At 44.4% G+C, this 14,782-nt stretch overlaps 1 protein-coding gene across 3 annotated transcripts in view; it reads left to right on the top strand.

Moving 5' to 3' along the window:
* Window positions 1–14,782, top strand: part of JPH2 (junctophilin 2) — an 81,946-nt gene that overhangs the window by 15,568 nt on the left and 51,596 nt on the right. For 2 of the 3 annotated variants that reach the window (XM_082225981.1, XM_082225982.1), the window contains exon 2: window positions 1,069–1,852. In XM_082225981.1, the coding sequence (XP_082082107.1) occupies window positions 1,069–1,852 (784 nt within the window). The remainder of the gene's footprint in view (window positions 1–1,068; window positions 1,853–14,782) is intronic. The other variant, XM_082225983.1, reaches the window with a different exon arrangement.

Here is a 14,782-nt window from a genome sequence, read left to right on the forward strand (position 1 = left end):
TACACTCATGAATGACACACGTCTCTTTCTGTTAGTCTTTATCCTTCACAATTGCATATTGCATTCCAGTTTAGTTCTAATTTCATTTGTACCATAATGTATGCTCTGATTGTCCCTAATCTGGTAAAACACTATTGATCCTTCCAGAGAAATGTTAGCCCCAAAGTATCTGAATGACTTTGCCCCCAAATATCTGAAAGACTGCCTCTTCCCCTTCAGACTCTTGAGCAGGGGTCGACAACAAGTGGCACACAGGGATCATTTAAACGGCCCACGAGCCACCCCTGAACTGACCCCCCCGCTTGGCGAGTCCCCGCGTGCTAGGCTAAACCAGCACGGAGCGGGGACTCGCTTGCGCGGCACCGAAAATCGCGTCTGCGTAGATGCAGAAGCCAAAAATCACGTCTGTGCAGACACAATCCGGCCCCCTGAGCAATCTCCGCAGGAGTGAACCAGCCCGGGCGAGGTAAACCTTGCCTGACCCCTGCTCTTGATTGTTGAGCTTAGCAATGGTTCTCCTCTTAGTAGTTCTACTACCCACAGAAGTTTGGGGGTTGGCAGTCTGGGAGAGGGCATTCTCTGTGGCAGCTCCTAAGCTGTGAAATTCCCTCCCTACATAAGCGCGCCTGGCACCTTCATTTCCATCGTATCCTGACAACATCCTTCTGGTTGTCTAAAAAGAGAGGAGCCCAGGATTGGAGAGCAACTATTCAGATGCCCTATTCTGGCAAAAAATTAGCAGGGGTTTGCAGCACCCATACCCAGCCTCTCCTGAAACTTGCAAAACTGCCCATGGTGAGTAACATCTCTGGGTAGTTCCCTCATGCCACCAGAGAATATCGCCAGCCGCAGAGGCAGTGTACAGATGCTAGTTTTGGACTCATGGTGGAGGGAAAATTTATTTGTTGAATGGGAAATGAGCACACAGTTCATTTCCTGCTCAGCCAACATAAGGGGCCATTTTGTGGGTGATTTTGGGAAGGCTATTGCTGCCTGAATAACCATGATTTCAACCGTGTTCTTCAGGAAATGTGGTGTAACTAACTTCACTATTGCTCTTGATTGTAGGTACATACCAAGGCCAGTTCACCAATGGAATGCGCCATGGTTATGGTGTCCGGCAGAGCGTCCCATATGGCATAGCAGCTGTAGTCCGCAACCCTCTAAGGACCTCCCTTACTTCCCTCCGTAGTGAGCACAGCAATGGCACCCTGTTGCAACATGACTCCCCGTCAGCAAACCTGGAGAACTTTCCCATGACACCTACGATCACCCGTGGTGGCTTTGCTCTCAGCCTGTACGCGGATGCTGATGCGGGCAAGCTGAAGAAGGGAGGGCTCTTCAGGCGGAGTTCCTTGTTTGGGAAGTTGAAGAAATCCGACTCTAAGACTTCCTTGGCCAGCCAAAGGAGCCGACTCAGCTTTCTCAAGAGTGAGAGCGGGATGAGCTCCACTGGTAGCGATGCCACCTCCACAGCTAGCCTAGGAGAAGGAGCTGAGGGAGAGGACTTCCCGCCTTTTGACGCTGATATTGATGCCACCACGACAGAGTCCTATATGGGTGAGTGGAAGAATGACAAGCGCTCTGGGTTTGGCGTGAGTGAGAGATCAAGTGGCCTGAAGTATGAGGGTGAATGGCTGGATAATGTACGGCATGGATACGGTTGCACCACTTTGCCTGATGGTAAGAAGGAAGAAGGGAAATACCGAATGAACGTCCTGATCAAAGGCATGAAGAAGAGGGTGATACCTCTGAAAAGTGCCAAGATAAGGCAGAAGGTGGACAGGAGCCTGGAAGGGGCTCAGAGGGCAGCAGCCATCGCCAGACAGAAATCTGAGATTGCAGCTTCTAGGTAAGAGCCTGAGGCTTGACGTTTACTATGTGAAAGTAGAAGGAATCATCCAAAGTTTCATTTTTAATTGAATAAGTGTTCGCAATTGATGCTTAAGACACGGATGGGCAACCTTTGGCCCTCCAGATGTTGTTGGATTCCAATTCCCCATCACCCCTAGCAGCATAGCCCATAATCAGGGATGGTGGGAGATGTAGTCTAGGAACATTTAGAAGGCCACAGGTTCCCCGTCTTTTGTTTAAGAAATATTTGTAGATAAGATGTACATTAAAATAAATCTCCATTTCTGGCAAAGTCTAGTTTTGGGCAGATGAGGAAATCTAAAGTTCCGAGAAACTAAATAACATAGTTAATTACTGCTAGGACATGAAACTTACTGTCATTTGACATGTCCACTGCACAATGATGGATGAGGAAAGATAAATCCATTTTGTATCTATTAAATATACTTGTGTACAAATAAGATGTACATTAAAACAAACCTCAATTTCTGGAAAATTCTATTTCTGGGCAGGTTTAAAATTCTGATAAATGGAGCAACATAGTCAATTACATCCATGAGATAAAACCTACTATATTCTGACATGTCCACTACACATTGATGGGTGAGGAACTTAAGAAGGATAACAAAGAACAATCTGTTTGGTGTGATTGATTTTAGATATGTCTCATGACTGATATGGTTGATTACATCTAGATCAAGAATTGTGTATCACCAAGGAGCAATCGTTTTGGGAATGATGCATTTGGTGAGATCTGCCAATATGTGATAATAGAAGTTGTGCATTTTAGGCAGACCTTGGTTCCTGTGTCAGCACCATCCTGATGGAACAGGCGGCACTAGCATTATATCTAGCCAGGTTATCTACCTTGGATCGTTCCTTTGCAGCTGTGTCTTTAACCTGCCCTACATCTGATGTCATAGGGGGCAAGTTATTGTGACTTGGGAAAACCTTGCAAGATTAATTAGGACCCCTGCTGGGCCAAGTTTGGCCCATGAGCAAAAGGTACATCATGCCTGCTTTGTCTCCAGTCTTAAGGCAGGGAAAGGCACCATTTGTGTGAATAGGACTTTTTAAAATTAACAGTAGAATTTTCAGTGGGACACTGTTTTAATCTGTCTCATCTTAACTGCCATCACCTCTCGCAGGGGTTGGGGTTGGGATACACTTACACACAACAAAGTAGACTTAGGGGGAAAAGTTCCTATTCAACGTGACTGAGGAGGAACGTGACACTGGATCTAAAGGTGTCATGGGCTGGATAACTACTGCAAGCCCGAGTAGGAGGCCGTACAACCTGAGTGGACCAGTGGGCTAAAGCAGATTCATATTTCATTCCCTTGGTATTAGATTTAGAACATCCACCCACCACACACACACAATTGATGTTTTAATGTGCAGTAATGAAATCAAGGTATTTTGGGCCCTGAGTCAGTACTTAACTTTTTTTTTATATTGGCGGGCTTCCATTATCCATAACGAAAGTAGTCATAAACAATAAATACAGCATTAAAAATGCTCAACCAAACTGGATAATTTCCACATAAACCACAAGATCTAAAAACAACAATAGCAACCCCCGTAACAAAACACCACAAACACCCCAGCCCAAGAGTCTGTTTATTCTTAGCATCTGATCATGGTTTGTTTAGTGAGAAACATCCCACAATCCTGGATCTGGGCAACATGGTAAGCCAACGTTTATGGTCTGTGGCTCCAGCTCGTAGCTGGGAAAACAGCAAAGTGGAAGCATGCATTGACACACTGCTCATTTCTGGCCAATGAGAAATAATCCCCATTAAAATTAAGGAGCTACATGAGAGCACTACCACACTATTGCAATGCTCCCTTTGATTTCAGTGGGGGTTGGGCAAGATAATTTCCCGGTTGATTGTGCTCTTTAGAATGAAATCCTATACCCACTTACTTTAGAGTAAGAACTCATTGAACTCAATAGGACTTAATTTTGTGTAGACATGTATAGAATCACACATTGATGTTACCTGTAAAGTGCTGTGAACACTGATAATAGATACATAGGTTTATGGTGTTATTTGGCATGTAAAATACTATGCACACTGCTGGTGGTATAGAAATAAATCACGGCCACCCACCAGATTTGCCTAGTAGAAATTTATGCATCTTGGCAAGGTGTTAAATGAAGGGTAGCACATCTCCAAGGTAGTAGATCTTGCCACAGAAAAGGTCATTGCAGGTTCTTTTCTGCCAAAGGCACTAATATTCCCATGAAGCATAAATGAGGAATTACAGTCTGGGGTAAGGGCTTCATCTTACTTTGATGTTTGTTTTTGGCTCTAGTTACCCATGCAAGTACAAAGCAAACATGCCTTACATTGTTGTGAATGACATGTGTGCATTAAATTGCACTTTTCTTAGTAAAATACATGGGAAAGAAAATACGGTTTTTCTATGTCCTAAAAAATAGGAGTGCACCATTCACAACCAACATGGAGTTGGAGAAGCTCTTGTAGGTTCTATCTGATGGAGTGGACCAACAAATCTCCCCCTCCTCAATGTGCCAGTGACTGGTACAATGTTTGAACTCTGAAGCATCCTACCCAACCTAGGCTGGGTTAAGTAGCCATGGTCTGTGGACCACCATTTTGAATATCACTGATCTAGTCAAACCCTGCGCAATGCAGGAATTTCAGGACACCCTCACACTTTCTATGGTTTGCCTCTTTTGTAGCCTGAACTCCCTTCCCTTCCAACCAGGAGGAAGAAAACATGTACAAGCGCCCCCCCCCCATGCATTTGACTTGTGCGCGACTGTGCATACGTGCGGTGCTGGGAAATATGTAAATAATTCCATTCATATCCAGAAGTGGCGGAAGAGAGCTGGAAAGTGCTTGTGGCTTGTGTGGAGCCCCTCCCCTCCTGGAGCCTGAAGAGGACTTCAGTGAGGGTGAAGGAAACCCCGAAGAGACCGGAGGTGCAGCAGGACTTCGTTTAGCCTGCTCAGCCTCCCTATCCAGAAGTTGATGTGTAGGGTAGCACAGCTGCAGTTGCGGTTTTCCCACATGTCCTCCAGCCTCAGAGGTTCAATTCCAGTTGTAGATATTTTTGCATACGGTATTGTGGATAAGGACTGAACAGAAGTGAAAGAGAGGGTGTTTAAAGAGTGTTTAGAGGTTGCTCCCCACCTTTCACAATTTCACTTATGCACATGGGGGCTCAGAACTTAAACCCCATGTAAGCCTGTATCTGGTCTACAGGAGAGTTAAAATGTGGGTAGGGGTGGTTGAAGGGACAGGAGTGGCGGTGTTGTCTAAACCACAGAGACTAGGGCTTGCTGATCAGAAGATTGGTGGTTTGAATCCCCACGACGGGGTGAGCTCCCGTTGTTCGGTCCCAGCTTCTGCCCACCTAGCAGTTCAAAAGCACGTCAAAGTGCAAGTAGATAAATAGGTACCACTCCGGCGGGAAGGTAAATGGCGTTTCTGTGCGCTGCTCTGGTTCATCAGAAGTATCTTAGTCATGCTGGCCACATGACCCAGAAACTGTACGCCGGCTCCCTTGGCCAGTAAAGCGAGATGAGCACTGCAACCCCAGAGTCGTCCGTGTTTGGACCTAACGGTCAGGGGTCCCTTTACCTTTACCTTTGGGGTGGTTGAGAAATTGTATTCAGATTCTCTTCAAGGCGAATCTATCTAATTCACAATTTCCAAAATAATATGCAAACTGAAACACAGCCATCTTTCAAAATTTGCACATCTCAGCAGTTTGCAGGGCAGTTCTCTGGCAAAGTATTGTGTACAAAAAAGCATATACTAGGGCAGGGGTCGGCAACCCACGGCTCCGGAGCCGCATGTGGCTCTTTTACACCTTTGTCGCAGCTCCGGGGCGGATACTAGTGAGGGGAGGAGGCGCATTGTGCGCCCCGACACTCTCCACTGTGGCGGGTGCTGCACTGGCTGTGCCGTCGCATGGGGGCGGTGTGTGCGTTAGTCACGCACCGTCCCGACGTCGCCTGCCCGCCCGCCCGCTACATTGTAAGGGGCATGTACGCTGGTCACTGCATTGAAGGAGGGCATGTACGCTGGTCACTGTTTTGAAGGGGAGTGAAGAACACACACACACAAAAAGGTAACTTGTTAATTTAACGTTTATTTCTATGAGGAGGAGTAATTCTGAGGGGTCAAACAAAGAAATAATAAAAAAGTGACAAAAAAGTTATTTTTATAATGACGAGTTTTGCGGCTCCCGGGTTTTTTTCCTTCGGAAACGGGTCCAAGTGGCTCTTTTTGTCTTAAAGGTTGCAGACCCCTGTACTGTGTACTGAAATGCATAGGTTAGTGAAAATAACATTAAAATATATTACATTTGGGAAATTGCTTTGCCAAAATGTGTATGTTAAGGAACATTGCATAAAAATGTATATTGTAGGAAAAATTCTCTGGTGAATTTTCATGCAAGTTTTCTGATTTTTTTTTCCTAATTGCAAACTGATGGGGAAATGTGGAGAACTGAAGACTGGAAGAATAATAAACTGAGAGAAACCAGAACTGACAGAATTGCTATTTTCATTTATTATGTTTCTATGCCATTTTTCCACTCACATGAATCACAAAGCAGCTCAGAAATAATAAATAAACAATAATGTAATGGAACATCACTACGACAACATAAATCCTATATAATAATTAATTAACAAATCATCAGTGAAACAATTACAAATCATCAGTAAAATAGTCACATTCTATAAAACACAATTAACTAAATAACTAAAAAATAAGCTAAACAGCAAAAACACAACAAAAATCATATTATAAGATTCACAAAGCAGTACAGCACTCCTAGTCCACAAAATAATATCGACATTAGCAACCAAAACCAAATGAAGCACTGCTGAGTTGGCACACAGACGCACACTCCTCACCCCAATGTGTGTGTGCATTCAGCTTCCTTATCCTTTTGACCCTTTAACTCTTAAAATTGAGCCCTCATCTCTGCTTCATCTATGTTTGGAATAGGCCTGGGCTCTGATTAACATGGGCAAGAATGGTTTAGGTAATTTTTAAAGAATCTGTAGCCGTGGGATATGATGATCTACATCCATATTAGCACAGGAGAGGCTGTCTGATTTTGCCGATTCTTTGCTTGTGGTCTCTTCCACAGCATGCTGGAAAAGTCATGCATATAAAGTGTTGCAAGGCTATAAATAATGGTGTTGGAGCTGTTGAACTGCTGCACAAATGCTCGGCAGTTTATAAAAGGATCTTTTTATTATACACTATTTACACTTCAAATCAAAGGGGGAACTCTGGTGGTTTACATCAGAGATTGGAATGCACTCCTGGTGGAGCGGGGGCACCCCATCCCTCCCTTAGCGCTGCTTGGACATAATTTCCTATTAAGGAAACTTTTGAGCAAGGGGAAATAGACACGTAGAGCCATTTTCCTCCTCCTTGTGTGTTGCACAAATGCAGCTGCTTGAGACACTTGGAAAGAAGGCTTGCAATTTCCATGCTAGCAGTCCCTGCTCATCTCACTCTCTTGTGTATTAGCCCTTGAGTTTTGAGACCAGGCATATTTCCCTTGAGAAATGTAGCCAAATGTTCTGTTTATTTGCTTTTATTTTAGATGATCACAACAAACTAAACAACTTGCCCCAAGACATTGTGCAATAAATTAGTTGGAGTCAATCAAAAGAGATACCACAAAGTTAAGACGAGCAAACGAAAAGCAGTGTAAATCAGCCTTGAATTCAGTAGTAGCTACAGGTGACAAGCCATAGGTGACAAGGTGAGTGCGTGGAATTCCATGCAGAATCAGGTGAATGCTTCCAGAGCAGAAACAAAGTGGGCTGCTGGAGAATGGAAGTTCTCTTCCTCGTGCCCAGCATAGAAAAACAGTAGGCTGCTGCAGGACAGTCAGAGCAGTTTGATTCTCTGCCAGCCTCCAGCAGGCTAGCAACATTTATGCAGGCTAGTATATTTTGTGGGCTTATTTACAAGACTGGTATAAATTCTTAGCAGCTAACTAGATTTACGGTAAATAAAATCATCATCAACTCCTGCTTCCTAAAAAAGAGAGACCAGCTCAGACAGGCCTCATTTGGAAAAGAGTTCTGCAGGATAGACTAGGTTTTAACTGGCATCCTCAACAACCTGGCATCAGCAAAGCATAGGACACAGAGCCAGGCTTTCCCTGATGATTTAAACTCAGGTGTGAGGAATATTTGGCCTTCCATATGTTGCTGAACTGCAACTCCCATCAACCCCATCAAGCATGGTCAATGGCTGGGGATGATGGGACTCATAGTGCAGCACATCTGGAGGGCCAGGGTTCCCTAACCTGCTTTAACATGTTTTTGTGTATTATGTAGCCAAATGAGCTGCTCTGGATATTATTATTGATAGGTAAAGGTAAAGGACCCCTGGACGGTTAAATCCAGTCAAAGGTGACTATGGGGTTGTGGCGTTCAACTCGCTTTCAGGCCGAGGGAGCCGGCGTTTGTCCACAGACAGCTTTCTGGGTCATGTGGCCAGCATGACTGAACCTCTTCTGGCATGACGGAATACCGTGACGGAAACCAGAGCACACAGAAAAGCCGTTTACCTTCCCACCACAGTGGTACCTATTTATCTATTTGTACTGGTGTGCTTTTGAACTGCTAGGTTGGCAGGAGCTGGGACAGAGCAACGGGAGCTCACTCCATCGTGGGGATTCGAATTGCTGACCTTCCAATCGGCAAAACCAAGAGCCTCAGTGGTTTAGACCACACTGCCACCTGACAGTCAATGCCACTCCAACTTACTGGTTGTAAGTAAGAAAGCAGGCAGGTGGGGGCTGACTGAGGGCACATCTGGTTGGTGGTAAAAGTAAAGGTACTCCTGACCTTTAGGTCCAGTCGCGGATGAGTTTGGGGTTGCCACACTCACCTTGCAATATAGGCCGAGGCAGCTGGCATTTGTCCGCAGACAGCTTCCAGGTCATGTGGCCAGCATGACTAAGCCACTTCTGGCGAACCAGAGCAGTGCACAGAAACACCTTTTACCTTCCTGCCGGAGTGGTACCTATTTATCTACTTGCACTTTGACGTGCTTTCGAACTGCTAGGTGGGCAGGAGTAGGGACCGAGCAACAGGAGCTCGCCCCATGATGGGGATTCAAACTGCCGACCTTCTGATCGGCAAGCCCTAGGCTCTGTGGTTTAGACCACAGCGCCACCCGCAGTGTGCAATTTGCCCTGTTGGGCCAGCTTCCACTGCCATCTAGCTCATTACCATCTACCTGTGACTGGCAGCAGCTCTTCAAGTTTTCAAACCAAGGTTTTCTCAGCCTTACTTGAAGATGCTGGGGATTGAACCTGTGACTTTCTGCATGCAAAGTGGACTCTCTTTCACTGCCCGTTATCAATCATCTTGCAGCCTTTCTCTCTACCATTTTCTGCCCTTCAGGAAAAAAGTGAGGTATAATATAAAAACATGTCTATGGACACCAGACTTCTGCTGCCCAGTTTGTATGCTTGTTTTTTGTCTGTTTGAAGCAAGTTGTTTAAAAGGATCGAGTTTTAAATCCTAGCCAGCTTTTCCGTCCGTTGGTGTTGCCTGTCTCCATGGGACACGCTGCACCCACCCTTAAAATAACAGAGCCGCTCATCTGCTGAGACTTGAACTGCAGCCCTCCCTCGTATCACTTTCCTTTACTCTCCTGACCAATCATGCTCTTAAGCAATGTTAACTTATATCTCCAGTGTGCTCAGCATTTCAAATCTGCATTACATAGGCAGGAATGAGAGTCTCCTTGGGGGACACTGGTGGAGCATGGTGTAAATGACGTGTTGAAAGTGCTGGAGTCAGCAGAGAAGGCCCTGACTAAATAAGGGTATGCATTGCAGTAGTTTACCTAACCGACAGGAGAATGCAACAACCAAGAGCCTTTCTGTCCTATGTTTCCGAAGTACTAAAGTACTAATGGCTTTGTGTAGATTCTGTGTAGAATATTGTGTAGAATAACATAACAATACATTCAGCTACCTAAGAAATTTGTGCTTGTCTTTGCTTCGTCTTTTTCTCCTGGAAAAGGAAATTTCTACTGCTTGTTGCAAACAACAAGTTGGAATTTTATTAATTCTGGGGGCTAATGGTTGGGAATTTAAAAATGGAAGTTCTTAATAAAGGTTCTGCCTCTGCTGTCCTTCCCTTCTCTTGCTTTTCCTTGCCTGCCCTTTCCCCCCCTGTTCCTTTCCAATAAATGCTAATTCATAAGAAAAGCTGAATATTGCACTCAGAATAAATTATGCAAATCAATGGTATCTATACAAATTTATAGGCCGCCTTATGATTGCACAGTTTGGATTTTCCTGAAGCAGAAATACGTTTGGTTTTTTGGTATAGATTAAAGCATCCCTTAAACCAGCTATGGGGAACCTTCCCCCCCCCTTCATCTGAGTGCCACATTCCCTTCTGGGGTGCCAAGTACCAGTGGGATGGAGCCAGAGGCAAAAGTAACTAGGCAAAAGTGGCTAGAGCAATGGATGTGATTTTAAAAATCTTTGTACAGTAGGTTAGTTTTCACATAGACTTGCAAGCTCCTTTCTGTCCTCTGCCCAAGCAAACAAAAAGCGCTATCAGAATTCCAGGACAAATTCTAGCAAGGCAAAAACACTCAAGGTAGTTGCAGGACTTTTGAGGGGCAGTGTGGCCTGATGAGGGTGTGTGGCCTAGGGAGTCCCTCCCAAGGGACAAGTAGAAGAGTCTGGGGGGGACTACATTTAGCCTATGGGCCTAACGTTTCCTACTGCTGCTTTAAATAGCCACTCCAAACTCTTTTTGAAGATGTGTGTTTGGAAGCTTTCTTCTAAACACACTACTGACCCAAGTGTCCATTGACATCCATGTCATGATGCTCAATCAGGTCCAGTTGAGTGGATTTTCATGTAGACAAGGGTGCCTGTTGCCACTATAGGCCATGAGCAGCTGGGCCCAACTAGAACTGATTCAGGGCCAGGGTTTCTGACAATTCACGTTCCTACAAACCACACCCATATCCAATAGTTCTACTCTTGTCATGGAGCTTTCAAAGGGACTATTTTAGCAAGGGGAGAAATACGGCAGCCAGAGGAATGCCTTTTAGGCTTTGTCTGCACCAGCTTTCTTATTCTGGGCCAGTGGTGATATGAGACCCATGGAATGTGCACTCCACTTTTGATGTCTTCATGGGGCTCATCCATAGGGCTCTCTGTGTAGGCAGGCGTGTGCAGAATGCTTCAGCCTACACTGATCCCCACTAGTTGGCAGGGACAGGTGCAATCTGCACGGCACAAGTCTGAGCAGAAAGAGTCTGTGTGACTTGTTCCTCAGTGCACCATGGAGTTCTAGGGAGAAGCAGAGCTCCATCATTCCATTCATTTATTCTGCTGTAATTCCATTCCGCGTAGCATTCCATTCCTAAATTCCAGTTTGACTTGGAGCATTTCCAAAATTAATTCTGGAATTGGACACTTTGCTGTAGTTTTATGCTCATTCTGCACACATTTCCCTCTCTGCATTGCCAATATGTCTGTACATAGTGGGGTCTCCCCCCCTTTTACTTTGTAGTTTTTAAAGGTGTACACTGGTCATTCTCACACATGATGCTGGCCACAAAGCACAATAAGGCAAATTAGCCTGTGTAAGAGCTGTCTGCTGCTGCATGTGACATGAGCAGCCCCTGCTTAGCTCTTTCCTAACTTTCTAGAGCAGGGCAACAAACCATAGAGTGGCAGGATTATACCTATAGATATATGCTGCCTTCCCTGTTCTTTTATTTGCCTTTCCTCCGTATTGATGATTCCCTTACTCCTAGCAGCTGGTTGCTCACCTCATTGCCTCTCTGCAAGTCCAGCAGACAGGAAAAAAATACCCTAGCTGTACAAGAACTGTGCCAGCCCTGTGCCATTCATTCTTTTGTTCTTCAGTTTCTGTGCCTGAGGCTAGCGGCATACTCTGCATATATCCTTAAGTCTCTTTCTAATGGAAGCTTTTCTATGAATGCCAGCCTCTCAAACTTTCTGTTGTCACTACCCACATTAGAGCAGGAGGTGTGAGGAAGGATTGTGAGGCACACTGTACTTGCTAAAGTGGTGTGCAATAGACAAAGGTCAAAAAATCATAGCTGGGCTTGATAGCCAGCCAGAATATGCTCCTGTCTGAATCTTTCTCCCTGCCAGTGAAAAGGGACAGGATCTGAGATGGTGCTCAGCTCAAGTCCTAGCCCAGCTTCCGTGAATGGCGTATGTGACTAGAGTATGTATGAGTATCCCATGTGAGTAGTGTGAATGGGTGCATGTGAGCAAAAGTGAATGGGGGACACAAATAAGTTCTTACACATGCACACTACCCTGAAATGCATCCGCTAGTTTCTGTGGATCTCTACCAATCATACGCTTTGTGTCTCTTGGGACAAGAGAGTGTGTTTTGGAAGCCCTTCCTTTTCGGAAAAGTCAGGGATAAAGCATCTTCATGGAACTGGCACGGACTTCTAGCCCCATGCAATTTAATCACTGAAATGAACAAAGGTCAAGGGTTGACAAAATTATATGACTGTGTGTGAACATAGAAAGTTATGTACCTTATACCAAGTCAGACCACTGGTCCACGTAGCTCCGTATTATCTACTTGAGGGTTTTGGACAGGAGTCTTTTCCAACTCTGCCTGGAAATACTAGTGGTCAGTAGCTCAGTAAGAAAAATAGTTTCCCCAGGGACCACTGGATTTCTTAATGAGATTAGAACAGCCTTTATTTTTCCCATGTGACATGTCCTGGCAGGAAGTTTGCAGATGCTCGCCTCTTGATCCCATTTTTCCAGTCTGTTGTATTTCTGAATGGATGTAAATGTCACTTTCTCAGTTAAGGTCAGCCTTGCTGGCTGTGGGACAGTGGAGGCAGTACTTCTGGGCCAGAATGTGTAGCTCAGCTGCTTTTCTCTTCTTTGTCTCTACCCTGGTCATTAACCTACTGAGTCTCTTGCTTGTCCCTTGTTTACCCATCCTTGACAACAATAGTTTCTTGTCAAATAAGAAGACAACACAAATCTGAGCATTCACATAATGCTTAATATTTTCTTCTTTTTTTACAGTGCTTCATTGTTCCCATTGCCTCACGTACACTATCACAATAACCCTTGCAAGAGAGGCAAGATTGGTATCTTTACATATGGGGGAGGATACTAAGGTTGAGAGATGGTGGCTTACTTATGGCCATAGAACAGGGGAGAGGAACTGTTGGCCTTCCAGATGTTGTTGGACTCCAACTCCCGTCAGCCCCAGCCAGTATGGCTAATGGCCAGGAAGTTGTAGTCCACCGACATCTGGAGGGCCACAGATTGGCAACCCCTGCCAGATAGAGTTGAGCTGAGATTTGAACCAGTAACTTATTGGATGACATTCTGTAAGTCAGTGGTGGACAGGGTCTGGACACTGTGAGTTCACTCTTGCTCTCCAGATCACTGCCTTAGGAATGGCTTCCTCTTTTGTGTTGTGTGTATAAATGTAAGAGAGAGGTGGCACAGAGAAAGGATGGCCAAGCAGAAAACTCTGTCCCTATTGGCTGACCCAATCCACTGCTGGCATGTTGCTCCTGACAGTTTACCTCTGAGGGACTGTGACCATCAATAAGAAGGAGATTGTTCTTAATTTTGTGAGCCCCAGGACCCACCAAATATGGCCATACTCTGATCTAAGGTGGCTCACAGAAATGTCTCCTTTTTGGAGTTTCATTTTAAACAGAAAGGGTGGGAAGGAGACACACACACACATGCAGGGAGAGAGTTCTTTTTATCTTTAATTGTTGAGTAGGAGAAGATGTTATGGCAGATATGCCTTTTTCACAAAACACCCAAGAAATCTTAAAACAATCAAATACATATCCTGTTGGGCTAACTACATTTCACTCAGCTTTGATGAGCTGCAGAATGAAAGTTTCTCCAAGCAATTTTTACAAAGGAGTTTACAACCATTTCTCCATGATTTTAGTGTTCCCGGAACTCTTTGTACAGCTATTTTTGTGTGTGTGTGGGGGGGGGGGTTCACCCCCTTTCTCAGTAACAAGAGCCTTTTTCTAGACAACTGTTTAAAAATACAAGTTATCCTGCCCTCCTTAGCTCTTGTTACTTTAAACAGGGAAAAAGAAAAATGTGCCTATACAGTAAAAAATAATAATTAAAACTGGAAATAGTTCTTACATTGTACTTTGGGATCAATGCTCATGTTTCAGGAGAAGTTAAGGGCAAACTAGATGTGACATTAGATATTGCAAAATTCCAAAGCCACATTGCTAGAAATCAAGCTGTATTTGCATATTTCATTTAAACAGCATGACATCTGAGGTTTGCTTATTGGTCTTGTTTGGTCATGTTAACTTGCCTGGAACGTGGTGATTCATGGGGCATTGAGTGTGCTGTAAGGATACAGTCCTATGTCCAATCAGAAGCAAGTCCCATTTTCTCAGTGTTTTCTCCCCTAAAAAAATATGTTTAGGGGTACTCTCATTTTGACTCAAGAAAATCACAATTTTATAGTTCAAATCAGGAAAAATAAATACAATAAATGGACAAAAGTACAAAGATTCACAAAATGTTTAGGGGTATGTGTACCCCTGCATACCCCCAGAAGAAAAAGCATTGGACTTACTCTTTGGTAAGTGAGTATACTATACACACTTAAGATGTTCACTATATGCAACCGACTGTACCTCACAGTGTTGTCATGAGGATAAATGGAGTGCAGGAAGAATAATGTATGCTGCTTTGAACTCCTTGGAAGCCCCTTTGTTATTTAATAAAGTTACCCAATCTGGTAAAGCAGCAATAACCCTGAACTTGTATTCTTTGAGTTAGATGTGTACGTGTTACAGGGATGTTTCTGTAGCTTGTTATACCAGAGGGTTAAGATGAGAAGTTGCCTTTTGGCCATGGTGGGTGA

Source organism: Podarcis vaucheri, assembly GCF_965113315.1.
Source record: "Podarcis vaucheri genome assembly, chromosome: 6".
Lineage (NCBI taxonomy): Eukaryota > Metazoa > Chordata > Lepidosauria > Squamata > Lacertidae > Podarcis > Podarcis vaucheri.